Source organism: Pygoscelis adeliae, unplaced genomic scaffold (assembly GCF_000699105.1).
Source record: "Pygoscelis adeliae isolate BGI_AS28 unplaced genomic scaffold, ASM69910v1 Scaffold13, whole genome shotgun sequence".
In the NCBI taxonomy this organism is placed as follows: Eukaryota; Metazoa; Chordata; class Aves; order Sphenisciformes; family Spheniscidae; genus Pygoscelis; species Pygoscelis adeliae.
The window spans coordinates 1,040,770-1,055,531 of record NW_008824499.1 but is presented as its reverse complement, the minus strand read 5'-3'; the positions used below and the strand labels follow the sequence as shown (position 1 = coordinate 1,055,531).

The following is a 14,762-nucleotide window of genomic DNA, read 5'->3' as shown; positions in this document are numbered from 1 at the left end:
GCCGCACCCCATCGTCCCCGGGAGGTGCACTTAAACCTGTTTCCCCCTGCCATCAGGCAAGGCTGGTGCCCTTCAGCCTGCAGCCGCACACATGCCGGCAGCCCCCCACATGCTTGCAGTGCAGCAAGCAGCTCTGCTGCAAGGCCCACAGCCCCAGCAAGGCCGAGGGCAGGGGCACCCCACACACCCCTCGGTGCACCCTGCAAATGCCCCACCAGCCCCTGCAGCCCGGCTGCAGGAACCAGGATGCAGCTTTTCGGAAAAACCCCCGCACTGAGGCCATGTCTTCAGGGGAAGCACCAGTTCCACCCACCTCCTGACTAAAGGACCTATTTTAGGGGGCAGCAGGAAGGGGTGACTTGCTGTCACATGCTGATGGGCACAGGGGGACCGAGCAGCCTCTTGCTGCCCAGGGCAGAGCTGCGTGCAGGGTAAGCGGGTGGGCGACCTACACCTGCCAGGCTCTGGTTTCTACAACTTGTGCGAGGGGAGAGGGAAATCCCCACGCAGGATGCAACCTGGAGTCAGATCTGAAAAGCAGTAGCTGCAGTTTCAGGCAGAGGAGATGCATTATCTTAAAACATAGCTTCTTCCGGGCAGCGCAGAGGTCTCAGCTGTGGCAGAAGCCAAATCGAGAAGGCAATTAGGCCTCTGCAGTGCTGTTATAGGAAAAGCATAAATCATTGTGTCCTCAAAAGCAGGAACTTTTGGCTTCTGCTGGGCTGTTCCATCCACAGGGCAGAGAGGGAGGAGCATCCTCAGGACCTCCATTTGAGGTGGTGTTCTCAAACCAGTGCATGCAAGGCAGCAGTGCAAGGAGACCTTGCTGGCAGGGCGAGGGGAGCACCACAGCTCACGGGGGTGGTCCCCAGCCCCAGGGGCTCTGCGGATGGTGCCAGCACTGTGCCGGTGTGTCCCTCGAGAGCATGGAGCACAGTCCCTGCCTCCTTGCCACACACATGTACCGAGATCAATCCCTCCGACACCAAAGCAAGAGGAACAGAGCCTCAGCTCTTGCTGAAATCAATGAGGCTCTTTACAGTCCCAGTCTCACATGATTTCCACCCATTTAAGTGATAGTCAGGGCTGGCTGTTATATCACAGCATCACCCTGGAGAACAGCCCCCAGTGGTTTTCCAGCACAGTACACTCCTCTCCCGCAAGCTTTCCAGCAGTGTCCGTCCCCGTGGGGCTGGGATGCACAGAGATCTGATGCTTTATCCTTGGCAATCTCCGATTTCCATGGTGGGCAGAAATACCGGCCCTGCGTAACGTTCCTCCCAGGAGCTTTCTACCCTGGGATGACAACCCCCCGCAGCAGCAGGAGCCCCAGAGAAGGGGCATGGTCTCATGGGCACCCTGGGTCCATGCAGCAACACTCCAGCCCCGTGATGTCGATGGGGGTCACAGCCTTGGCACGGCCCCAGGAGACAACGTAGCTCCACCAAGAGCAAATGCAGCAGCACCCAGTTGGGGCAGAGCAGGGAAGTCAGGAAGAATCACCACCCTGAGCCTCACCCTCCAGCGGAGCACAAAACTCCTGGTTTCTTCTTTTTTTTTTTTTTTTTTTTTTTAAGCTGCCAGCAAATACATCCATCCAACAGCTCAGTGAGCTGTGTGGGACTGGCCCCGCGGGGTCAGAGCCACCCTGCAGCAGCCCTGCTCCAGCACAGGGGAGTGGAAATGAATGTCAAGACAGAACATTCCACTGTGGCCTGAGATCATGTTTAAAGGTGTTTTTCTCCCCTTTGACAGGCAGGAACTGGTGAGCAGAATCCATTTGGAAAGTCTCCTCACTGGGAAGCTCTGGTTTGAAGCCTCGTCCCTCCATCCAGCGTCAGGGCTGGGCTGCCCACGGCTCCATGGGGTAGCGAAGATCACATCTCAGGGCTGCAGACCTCCATCTCAGCACCGCCGGAAGGAGCCGTGCCCCAGCCGGGTCACTCCCGTGGCAAGGAGACGATGATGAGCCGACAAGCCCAGCGCACATCCCTGTTGCGGGCGAGGGTGCCCGCATGGGTGCTGGAGGATCCCCAGGCTCTGCTCGCAGCTCCCCGCAGCTGCCTCTGCCATCCTTCCCGGCTGCATCGCTCTGCCATGTTTGTGCGTGTTGGCCCAGGGAGTGGTCAATGCACGTCCCTCCTGCATGGCGCTTGGGAATCACGTCCTGGAGACTCCACAGAGGGGGATAAAACCCATCTGGGACTCCATGGCGCAGGGGGATGCAGCAGAGCTCAGCAATGCTGCTTGCTTGGTGTCCTCTATGCTGAAAAGCCCACCTTCCCTTCCCTCCCCTGCCCCTTATTCTCTTTTTATTCTCTTCCCTGAAAAAGGTTGTTTTTTAAAAACACATCACGTGGAGGCTTGTTGCAAACAACCTGGGGGAGGGCAGGCTGCAGGAGCTCTTCTTCACCACCCAAAAAACACCCCTGCACCTGCAGCCAGCCACCACGGGTGGGTGCCCCACACCTCAGCCAGTGGCAGGGACAAGACGGGGTGCTCACCTCTGAGCAGGATCAGGGTCCTGCCCAACAAAGCTGTGCACACAGTGCAGTTCGTGTGAGGACTTGGGGCAGCCTTCCAGGGCCAGGGACCCTCCTGACACCTCCCCAATGCACCCAAGTTGAAGGGCAAGCTCAGACCCGCTCAGGATGCTGCACTGGGGCTTCTTATCTGCTGGCAGAACCCCAAACCGAACTGATGTCCCCGCAGAGCCCAGAACATCAGCCTGCAGCAAGGGGCTGCAGACAAAGGTGCTGCAAATCCAGCCTCGGGTGACAGCAGGGACACATCAGCATCACCCAGCCCCCAGGTCTGGGCCAGGCGAGAGGAGCTGGTTGGAGATGTGCAGACACAGAGATGTTTTCCTTCTGGGGTCCCTCAGCATGTGCCAGACAAATATGGTTAAGATATGAAGAAGGTTACAATTTATGAGAAAGGCTGGCAAGGAATATCTTGTATGTAGAGTGTTTTTAATTGGATTATGTACATCATGCTTCATGCCTTTGTTAACCGATTTAATGGTTCACCACTTAAGTTCACCACTTGCGTTAAATTTAGTAAAGTAGTCTAATCATTTCCAGAGTTATAACCAAATCAAGGGCTCAATTTCACAGAAGCCTGAAGCAGAGGAACTGTGAGACAATGGCCTAGATGCATAAAATTAACAGTTCTTGACCTCAAAAAGGGCAAAAAAAAAAAAAAAAAAAAGGTTTTCATGATTTAGTGTGGGTTTTTTTGTGTGTGTCGATTTTGTTTGCAGCACCTGCACCCAAGATGCTGGTGCAGTTTATAAATAGAGCCGCCTTCTCTTGCTGCAAGGCATGACAGGGGACAGCGGAGTCACCCGTCCCCCCTGCATCGGTGGCCCAGCCCCGTGGGACATGGGGTGCGGGTCCGTGCACGCCCCAGCGCGCTGCCCTTTTCCACTCGAGAAGAACACACACACACACGCGATCTGCCCCACATGAGCAGCCCTACAATAACAAACCCCTGCACGCACATAAAGGGGAGAAATTCTGTTTGCTGGGAAAAAACCCAAACCCCTCTCGGTTTCACGTCTCGCGGGGCACCAGAGCAGGTGCAGCAGCCACCGAGCAGCACAGACCCACAACCCAAAACAGCTCTGCATCTGCCCGGAACATGCAGCACATCTCAAAGACAAGCTCTGCCCTCCTCTTCAAGCCATCAAAGCACATGGCACCACTCGCCACCCTCCTGCCAGCAGCCACCCTGGGTCCCTCCCTCGACAAGGCACAGTGGGAGGAGATGCTCCCCGCTGCCCGTCCCGCCCCAGCGCTCGCCTGGATCAGTTCCGCGCTCTCCCAGCTGCCCATAACTCCTGCCTCCTGAAAGTTCGTCAGGCAAAGCAATTAAATGGCTGGCTGCTTAATCACAGGACCACACTCGCTCTGATCCGAGGAAGCAATTACCTTGAAAATGGGGGTCATGGGCCCCGCTCATTTACCTTAATTGAATTCCAATATCTGCCTCTAGCTGCCTGGGCTCCTGGCTGTGACTTAAAGCAGCTCATCAAAGCCGAGCATCTCCCTCGCTTGCTGTCTCTGCCACGGATGCACCAGTTCACCTCCCAGCCCGCTGGGAAGGTGTGAGGTGCAGGCAGCGGCAGGCCGGAGGCCAGGCAGCTGCGTGGTGCTGCCTGCCACCCCAGCGCAGACCCAGCGAGGCATGCTCCCGCGCCTGGACCGCTCCCCAGGTACCATCGCCACACAAGCCCCACCATGAGGGATCCGGCTGCAGCTGAGGCTTTCCTCGGCCCCAAGGGCTTCAGGAGCCCGGAGCACATTTCTACACTTAGTGCTACCCATAAAAACAGAAATGTATATAAAAGTAAGTTAAACGCAGAGAATCACAAAGATCCTTGTAGCTTAAGAAAGAAGTGCAAATAGTTACTAAAAAAAAAATTATTAAAAATCAGTATTTTTTGGAAAACAAACACCAAAACCCAGAGGAGCTCTGGAGCCACCTCCCAGGACACTGGTTGGGGACACTGATGTCCCAGGGTTAAGGGAGCTCCAGCAGAGAGCAGGTTTGCTGCAGGACTGAGACTGTTATATCAATTAAAGAGACAAAAATTGTTAGTCTTAAAAATCGCCCGAGATCTGTGAGAGAGAGCCCGTAAGACGGGAGCGGGTAAGTCAATGCATGGAACAACAACTCCGTCAAGTTTACAGCACATTTCACATCAACAGCACACACAGAGACATGCCTGGGCTCAGGGGGCTCTGGGAGGGCTGCTGGGCACCCGGCCCCGCTCCGCTCCCCAATCTCATGGAGAACATCAAATTTAGCTGGCGGAGGCCCCTGATGCTGCATTAGCGCCCGGGGAGGGGGACTGGGCTGCCCGAGTGGTGGCTGCCACCCCCCCCATCTCGCTCTATGCTGGATTGGGGGAGTTTTAGTGATTTGGGGGGCTGCGGGATGGCTGGGTTGCTGCGAGCTGCCCTTCTTTAACCCCGCCTGAGCACAGGATTGCCTCTGGTTATGGTAAATGATAGGAATAAAAGGGGTATACACACGGTGAGAGGCAGATTGGGAAGTCCACGTACCCCGATGATAGCATTCAACTCCGTCATTGTCACTTGCTTGGCACGCTCAACAGCCTGTGCGACTTGCTGTTGGTGCTGCGGGGACAGATGTGCACGGCCAGGTCAGAGCCGGGCACGAGGGCACCAAGCCAGGATGTGACCCACCCTCCCCCTGCCCCGGTAGCCCCACGCAGGAGCTGGGTCACCCCTTTCTTTGTTTATATTTTGCTCATGAGAGCAGCGGCCCAGGTGCACCTCCCTGCTCCACAGACCATGGGGTGCAGGGGGAGCTGGAGCAGCCCCTCGCAGCCTTTTTTGCTCCACGGGCTTGGCGCAGACCCGCACAGCCGAGCAAAGCCCCTTGTGGGGTCTGGCTCTCCCCCATCCCGAGGGTTTTGCAACGTGCAGGCGGGATCTGAGCCCCATTTCTCATGGGGCACCGTAAGCAGCCCCACACCCCCAAACCACAAGTTTGGTGGGAGCAGGTCCGTGCCCCCTCATGGGAGCCCCCAAGGGGCACAGTGCTGCCTTCCTGGGGAAACCCCCCCAGAAGAAGCAGCATCCACCGTCTGGGGTGTGAAAACATCCTTACCTCTTGTGACAGAAAAGGCATGATCTGGGCTAAAATCGTATTCAGTCTTTTAGCAATTTCTGTCTGAAGAAAGCGAAGAAGAAAAAGCAACAGTTAGTACCAGGCAGCCTCCCGCAGACTGCACGAGGCTTCCCAGCAGCAGCACCGTGCATCCCCTTCCTGTGCCCTCCCATGCATCCCCGTCCCGTCCCCTCCCTGGCCACGCAAGAGGAAGCAGCGACTCCCAAAAGAGGCAACGAAAGCGCCTTTGTGTGCACTCTGCGCTCGCCAGCACAGGGACACGGCCCTGCTCCCCACGCTCTCGAGACGCTTTGGTCCCCTTCCCATCATGGGATCGAGTGTCACGAACCAGCCCCAGCAGCTTCGCACCAGCCTGGACTTCCCTGGTTTCAAGAAAACGTAGCCGGGTGCTAGCACAGCTCCCCATCCTTGGAGCAGCTGCTGCTCTCCAAAGAGACCGGATCACATAAAATCAGTTTTGCACGTCCAGGCGGGATCACAGGCACGGACAGCCCCTCGCCATCGCTTTCCACTCCCGGTGCTTATTTGCAGGCATTGAGTTTCTTCAGAAGAAGCCTCCGCAAACACACACCACTCCATGCAGCTAGTGTTTAGTCAACAGCAAGGGCTGGTGCGTGCTTGCTCTGATCTCAGCACCATCAAGGTCTTTCCCCACCCCAAACTGAAACTGCTCAGGTTCCTTTTGCCATCCTCACATCATACTCAGGAAATTTAACCCGTAACCATTTACACCCGTCCGCTTGACCACATTATTTGAGAGTTTAACAAACCTATGCTGTCAAACTGTGGTTCCTGCAACATCTCCATTAACTCAGAGTAACATTTTCCTCAAGTGATAACCCCAGCACATGTTTGGGGTGAGCCGGCAGCCCAGTGCCAGGAGGTGCCATCCTGCCCTGCACTGCACACCCCACGGATGCTCCTGCTCGGCACGCGGAGCTGCCCGGATCGCCGCTGCCTGGCTCCCAAGAGTTAACGCCGGCTGCTCCGCCGGCTGAGGCAGCTGTTAAAACAGCTTTTGGTCCAACTCAAACACGGCCTGAGCAGCCGCAAGGATTCAGCGCCACAACAATGGCCGGAGCTGAGCCCTGGCACAGAATCAAACACCCAGAAATTCCTTCCGACAGCCCTGAGCAGCTCGTTATCAATAACACAAGTGATTAACTGGGTCTCGCTCCAGCCTGCCCATTGGCAAGGTGCCTCCTCCCTGAGATGGCCAGCAGCTGCCCCCTGCTCAGAGAGCCCCTGTGCGCTCCCCAAATCACCACCTCCATCCCCAGCACCCCAAGGCTTCACCCTCCCCGATCCCCACTGCTTGGCCCCGAGGCATGCCCAGGATGTGCCCTACAGCAGCTCTGATTTTTAATCCCAGCCCCAGCGGGGTGCCGACCCCGAGAGGGGCTCTCAGCTCCACCTGGTCTCAAATACTGCAAGAAAAAAAATCCAAGTATCATAGTTTGGAGGGGAAAAAAAAAAAAACAACCAAACAATAGACACTCAACCTTTGCTTTGAGGAATTGGGCTGGGGCATGCTGGTGTTACTACAATACTAACCGGACGTTAGAGACCGAAGCAAGAGCACAACCGACATGTCCCAGGACAACCCCAATCTCCCCCAGCCCAGGCTCACCCCCGCGGAGGAAACCGCCCCGCAGAGACCCCACGGCCACCGGAGCTCAGGGACTTGCTGCAAGGGGTCCCCACAAACCACCCGCTTGCTGCTCCCGCAGCACCTATGCACAGGCATTGCTGGTTTCAGCTTCAAAGCAACGGGGATATTTCTGGACATCGTCTTTTCTGAAAGCGCCCCGGTGATCGGGTTACACCCGATGCTTTTATTAGCCCTTCCAGAGGTCAGGGGAACATGCTGGTGCACTGTGTCAAGGCAGAGGCATCTGGAAGTGACCACAGTTTGGACTCAGGTACCTTGGCTACAGCTACGTGAGTGCTGCAGCCACCAGGATTATCATGGACCCGAAAGCGAGGATGTGAGGCTCCAGGCAGCTGGTGAAGGCACAATACTCCCAGAAGAAAGGGCTCTGGCCAGCACAAGTTTTTAAACACCCAATGTGCATGCATCGCTCACCGACAACTCTGTGCCCACGAAATTGGGCTGCAAGCTAAAACTGCAAAAATCAAGCCCAGCCACGGTGCTGTGTCCGAAGGAGCGTGGTGCAGAAGCATGGGCTGGCACCGCGTGTGCCGCCAGCTGCCCGGCAAAGCAGTGCCACTTCAAAAAGGCAGCAGTGCCACCAATAACCACCCTGGTGCTGACATCACGTGTTGCTCAGCGATAGGTAAACCTCTTTAAAGGCCTTTTTGGCACTGACGCATCGATTAGATTATATATAAACTGCAGCTCCATTAAATATTTATTCCTTCAGATGAAGCCTATTGGATTCTGGACACAAGCAGCACTCGGCGTATTGCTCCTCCAGCACGGTTGCTTCTCCTGCGAGCTCTTTCTTGCCAGCCCCCAACAAATTCTAGAACAAATTCAATCCTTATTTGAGGTGAAAACAGCGGTGCCAGCACGAGCAGTCCCTCTGGCTGCATGTCGCAAAGGTGTAAAGGAAACAAATGCAGCATCCAAACAGGCTGCCTCCACAGAGGAGGGAGGGAAGGTGCTGAGTTTTCCCCAGGCACCATCGAGCACTAACACAGTCCAGACAAACAAGACGCACGACGACCCATCGCCTCCACGGTTAAATCCAATTCTGCCCAAACTTCCAACAAAGATTTGGAGAAAAACTTCACACTCTGCAAAGAGAGACTTCCCACATGGGATTCAGCAAGCAAGAAGATATTAGATGTCCAAAATTTTATGTTTACAACCGTGAGGTTTCCTGTTAACATGAGATTCAATGATCTTTAAATATTTGTTCACTTTAACTTTTCCCATTCCCCAGCATATTAAACTGTAGTTGTCCCCATTAAAAGTTTAATCGGGAGCCAAAGGGGATCCTCTGGCACACTGGGAACAGGGGAGGGTTTCATGCCTGACACCTTCCCCATAACAGGGCTCATTCATCACCTTGCCCCAGAGCGACGGAGCCCCCCGAGCCGCTCCTGCCAAGAAAAACCTCCATTCCCTGCCGCGGGCTGCCCTGGCACCCCCAGCCTCCGCATCCCCTCCCAACACCCTGCATCTGCGCTGGACCACGCCGTACATCACCGAGACGGGGGCTGCAAACGAGTGGTGGATAAAAGACCAGGGGCACCCCAGGAGAGGCACCCAACCACACAGCCCAGCACCGGCACCCATGGGAGCGCCTCCCAGGATGCTCACCCCGGAGAGCAGGATGCTGACAACGGCTCCATGCCGCTTGTTAAAAGGGCAAGGAGTCAGGAGAACCTGAAATCTCAACTAAGCCCCCACCACCCCCGGCCCCTGCCAGGAATCTGACCTGTTGCTAGACTAGAAACACTTTGGGGTGGTGTTTCACAAGCAGGGGGGAATCAGAGAAAACATTTGCACTGGTTATAAATTAAGAGACAGACCACTTGGCTGCAGGCTGCAAGTCCTGTCACCCGCTCTTAAAATGGCCAGAGCCGCTACCAGCACCCAAAGCACTTAAGGGCACAGAGAGCCGCTGCTGGAGCCGAGTCAAGAGCCGGGCAGGGGCTCCGGCTGCAGCAGCGTGCGGCGGCATGGTGTTAAATAGCTGCAGGGCTGGTTCTCCCCAGCAGCCCTGGCCCCCCGTCCTCTGGTCTTTACACCTGGACATGGCAGAGGGAAGTTTAAAAATAACTCTGCCGGCCGTCAGTCACGGGATATGCAGAGTGGAGTTGAAAGGAGCAACCTTAAAAATCACCCGAAGCACACGAGTGCAAGCAGAGCCCCAGCCTTGAACCAGGGTAAGGGGGTGTGGGGGGGGGGAGCCTGCACCCTGGCACGATACCCTGCAGACACCGCTCTAGGCAACAGGGATGCTCGCTGTGCCAAAATATGTTAGCCTTGGCCTTAGCTGAGCAAGCAAACAGGAGCTGCAGGGCTGCCCCAGCCCCATCGCTGCCCCGGGGGTCACACCTCTGGGCTGATCCCAGCACCCTTGGGCAGGACCCCTCGGCACAGGACCGGCCCCAAACACCTCCTGGGTTCCCAGTGCTCGGGAGCCTTTGGGGCCAGTGCTCAGCCAGGCTCTGGGGATGGAGGCGCTTGCAGAAACCGACCCCACAGCCACCGCTCTGCAGAGTGTGGCCCCAGCCTTCCCAAATGCCCTGCACAAAGCACACGCACCCTGAGCAGGACAAATCCTCCATGAACCTACACAGTTTTGAAATGAGTCACACCAGCGCACCAGACCAGGCCATCTCAAATGCAGTCTCAGAACAGACTTTGGGCCACACCAGACCAAACTCCAACCTGCCCTTGCTTATTGATTTAAATGGTGGGATGCAGGCTGGAGACAAGGGGCTGAATGCATGGCATTGCTCAGCTGACCCTTTCTCCTCTTGAAAAACATGGCAAAACATTATAAAGACTTTCCACCGCAAGCCTAAACCCCCGAAGTGATGGGGTTGGTAAGGTGCCCAAGGCAACGGTCCATGGGATGCAGGAACACGGCATCAGCATCATCCCACAGTTCATACAAGACTCCCGGGGAGAAGCACCCGCCCGCGAGCCCCCAGCTTTCTCCTTAGCCTCAAAAACACAGGTCACTCCACACGCACCCAGATGGCGTTTCCAAGACGGGTGTGCATGACCACAGCCCTCCTTCAGCCACCCCAGGTCTCCCCCTGCGCTGTGCGCGCACCCCCCAGACCTCAGCGCTGGAAGAGGCTGGCAGGGGCGGTAGGAGAAAGGCAAGGAGTAAATCACACCACCAGTGAAGCACCAGAAGCATTTGTTGAAACCAGGATATTGTCTCTTTAAGCACATGAAAATAAGGCCCTTGAGCAGTGTGGTTCTCACTCCGGCGCACAATTATGGGTACTTTCAGCTGTCTACCACTATTTCAAGTGCTCTCTCCAACCAGGCTGTCAATGGCATGTTGAAAGCTATTTGTGGCTGCTATCGTTATTAGCAAAGTGGAGAGCTCCACTGATGAGAATTAAATTCAGGGAGGGGGTGTGGAGGGGCGCGCCACAACCCCTCATTACAGAATTACCACCAGCACCCGGGCTGCGGGGGGGGCAGACCTCACCCAGGACCCCCAAAACCCACCTGGGACCCCCGGTGCCTCCCGCAAAGCCAAGGGGAGGGAGAGGTTAAGCTGGTTGACAGCTATTCCCTTCTACCTTAGGAGACCTGAGAGTATCACACTAACAAATTACTTGGCTTCTGAAGTATTTAGCAAATTATTACCTGGCACTCCTTGCTAATGAGCATGACAGAAAGTATATTGTGTTCTTGGAATATTCTAGGAAAAAAAAAAACCCCACAACCTTGCTTCTCTTCCCCTGGAAGTGTCAGGAGGGTTTAGGTTTGTTCCAAGCATTAAGTGTTTAAGCACGAAAACAAGAAGTGCTTATGTGGAGAGTTCTCAGCCATGAAAAAAAAAAATCAGCACAAAGGTTCTCCCCTCTGAGGTGTCCCGTTTCCCCACGCAAAATTAGTTTTTCTTTTGGAATCGTTATTCCCTCCGACTGCATTTGGCAATTATCTACAGAGATCTGAACAAAACCAATGCCAAAACAACAGGGGAACAAAAGTTTCTTTTGTAAAAATCAATTAACCTTAAAAAAGAGTTTCGCTCAGGTTTAAAAAGAAAACTCCCAACCAGCCCCAGGTTTAAGAAAGCTGAGCCCGGATAAGACAGTGCTTCATTTTTAGGAAGACTGATGTAAGGAGCAATTCACTGCGTTATATGCAACAAAGTGGGTAGTCACTTCCTAAATATTTCCTTGCATATGGAGTTGTTTATGAAACTACATTTTTTTCTTAACAAGAAACAAAACGAGAAGAAAGGAGAAAAAAAACCACACGCAGCCACATATGCACACACTTAATATTCAGCATAGAAGAGATAATCTGTTATATAAGCCCACAGACAGACAATCCCCTTTTGCTTAAAGATGAAGTATCCATCAATGTTTGTCTCAAGCAGATGTAATCACAAGCAGTCAAGTCTGGAGGGCAGGACACTGCATGAATAATTCAAGCACTTCAGTCTACTTGATTGTGTGCAGATAAACACAAGTCAACCGCTAAACAGGTCAGCTGATAAACTTGTTTGTTCAGGACTAGCCACCCTCAACCAGATGCAGGCAGGACCACGCTGCAATTAGCAGCGGGACGCCTTTCAGGGGGGATGCTGCAGCCCAAAAGAGGGGCAAACCCTCTCCGGGCACCCGCTCGGAGCTGAGCTCTCCCATCCCTCCGCTCCCTCTCGCCCCATTTTCGCCTGGAAGCGCGCTCGAAGCTGCTCGGGCTGCTTTGTTTTCCTCCAGCACCATGCACATTGCTGTCAATTAAAGAACAAGACAGCTTCACCTCCCCAAACTTCCCCCATCAGCCCAGCACTAGGCATGCAGCATATGTCACCAGGAACAACTAAAGCAGGCGGGGGATGCTCCGTGCAGGCTGGAATCATCCAGCAAAGATTTATCTGCCGAGTTGCAAGGCAGCAAAGCTCCCAGCAAGGCACACCGACCACGCAGGGCCTCCCTGGGCTGCAAACGCCGTGGCGTGGGAACTGCCACCCTGCAAAATCCGGGTCAGGAAAGGCAGCGGCAGCTCTGCCTGCACCAGCCCCACGGAAAACTGCCCCTGGGCATTCTGAGGCTCCTCAGTTACCCTCCAAAACCATCCCAGACACTTTGCCTCGCCAAACGCCACAGGGAAGACACACTACGTGGTCACACCGCAAGATGGAATGGATGGCAGAGCACCCCATCCACACGCCAACAAAGCCAGAGCCCGTGACGGGCTCTTACCTCTCAGTCCTGACACTCATCCTGCGGTGCAAACACTCTCCGATGAGCTTTTGGTTACAACCACGCACTGGTGAAAAACACACTGCACATCTCGGGAAACAGCAATTGCTTCCAAAGCTTCCATCAAGAGAAAAAGCTCGATATCTTGCTGTATTATTTCAGCATCTCCCAGCGTTTGCACAGAGCAAAGCTGCTCCATCACCGAGCGACCAGGTGGAAAGAGGCATTCCCCCTCCCGAAAGCAGCCTGCACGAGTGCTTGTGTTACTCCAATCCCTCGAGCATTTCTGAAGAGGCTGCAGGGTCCGTGTGCCCCTGGACACATGCAAAATGGGGACGGGGTCCTCGCAGGAGGCCACCACAGGCCTAAGCAGAAATTCTGCATTCAGGAGTATTCCTGGCTGCACCAAGGCAAAACCATGCCCAAGGTTTCCCCGAGCTGCACACCAGCCCCGCGTGCCCCCACCCGCCCCAGGCATGGGGGACCCGGGCTCCTGCACAGCCCCCCCAGGGCTCCCCGCAAGCAGCACTGCCTCGCAAGGATGCTTTTGTCCAGGCAGAAGCAATGAAGAGAAAGAAGTCGGTATTATCTGCATGGAAGAAGATATTTTTAAAAAACTGAAGACTAAGCAGTAATTATTCTCGTTACCCTGTGACTACGTACCAGAAAGCTAAAGGGAAGTGTGTGCGAAGAGAGGCAGACTCACAGACACGCTGCTTTGAATTTCATCAGTCGGCTAACGATACTTTCTTACTTAAGGCTTCGACACTGCCATTAAGCAAAACCACTTTGGAGTTGAATGGGACTGATTTGCGAATTGCAAAGTTGATGTCAACTTATATCTGCCTTAAGTTCTTAATTAGAACTACTTCTAAAACCAGTAAGCAGCAGCAGCACAAATAATCAGGTCTAATCTCAATAATAACTTTATTCCTTTAAGTTTTACCATCATGTGCCCAGCCTTTAGGCTCTTTAACTATAATCTTATCAAGGTAGCACACCACATTCTGCTACGGCCTTCTGTATTTTTCCTTCAGGCAAGTTACATATTATGGGAGACCAAAAAAGAAAAAAAAAAAAAGAAAGGAGTACCAAACATTGCTTCATTTTCCAGATGCAAAGACAAATCCATGACATTGAGCAACACACCATAAGATATCGGTATCCCTGAGGATAATTCCCTTCTAAGTCTCACGCTACAGCACGGCAAGTATCAGGGGTATGACCTTAGAAACAGTCGCGTTGTACCAACAACAAAACCAGAGGAAAACGCAGGAGATAACAGTATTTTCCAAGTGCCGGGAACACGCTATTCCAGGTACCGACCTCCCAGTGTGGAAGGCAAGGCTATTTTTACCTCTTCTCATAAACACTCTTGTCAAAACCTAAGTTTCTCCTGAATATTGGCAAAAAACCCACCGGCCTTCCATCAACCTGCAGTTCTCAGTGTAACTGCCGGGCTGCGAGACCTCACCTGGAGTCACATCCCCGACTTCAGCACTTACTCCCCATTTAGTGCAATCAGGGCCTATTTTATCTCAGGTTGAGAAAAGGGCAACAGGAGATCAATCAATCACAACTTCCCCCCTTTAAATTACTCACCTGTTTGTGCATTTCAATATTCAAACCATACGACATTTCATAGTACTGGGGAATAAAAAAAAAAAAAGAAAGAAGAGAGAGAGCCAAGAAGAATTTGAGTTAATTTAACATAAGGTATTTGCATAAGGTCATTACCAGAAAGCATCCCGGTCAAAACTGCGCTTAAAGCATTCGTAGCCAAGGAAATTATACCTTATAATAAGCAGATGTTTATAGGGTTTAACTGGCATGCATTTAACAAGAAGACACTCCTTTTTACTCCTGTTTTCTCCTCCTAAGCTACTTAGAAAAACAAAGAGGCACAGAGGTGTGTGACAGGCGCCTGCACAGCCCTGGCAGAACAGGTACTGCCCGTAGTCTGGCCAAAAACACAGTTTCTCACTGGGGGGGTGGATTTATTTCCTCTCCCCCCCCGGCCCCGGGTCCAGCACTGCTGCTGGGAGCCCAGGGAGCGCCCCGACCCCTTCCTCCCCTGGGAAAGGGGGTGCTGGGTCCTGTTAAACCGATTAGAAACAGAAACGATCCCACCTTGGGGCCCTGCGATGCAAATTTCGCCAAAGGAGGCTTCTGCGGCAACAAAAGAGCACACTTTCCCCGGGAGGGGGAGGGGGATGCCCTGG

The 14,762-nt window shown here is 53.8% G+C and overlaps 1 protein-coding gene across 1 annotated transcript in view; it reads right to left on the bottom strand.

The window, feature by feature from the left end:
- Nucleotides 1–14,187, bottom strand: part of TLE3 (transducin-like enhancer of split 3) — a 28,200-nt gene extending 14,013 nt beyond the window's left edge. The window contains exons 1-3 of the mRNA XM_009321512.1: nucleotides 14,143–14,187; nucleotides 5,641–5,703; nucleotides 5,070–5,144 (exon numbers count right to left, since the gene is read on the bottom strand). Coding sequence (XP_009319787.1) covers nucleotides 5,070–5,144; nucleotides 5,641–5,703; nucleotides 14,143–14,178 — 174 coding nt within the window. The 5' untranslated portion in view covers nucleotides 14,179–14,187. The remainder of the gene's footprint in view (nucleotides 1–5,069; nucleotides 5,145–5,640; nucleotides 5,704–14,142) is intronic.
- Nucleotides 14,188–14,762: the final 575 nt, after the last annotated feature.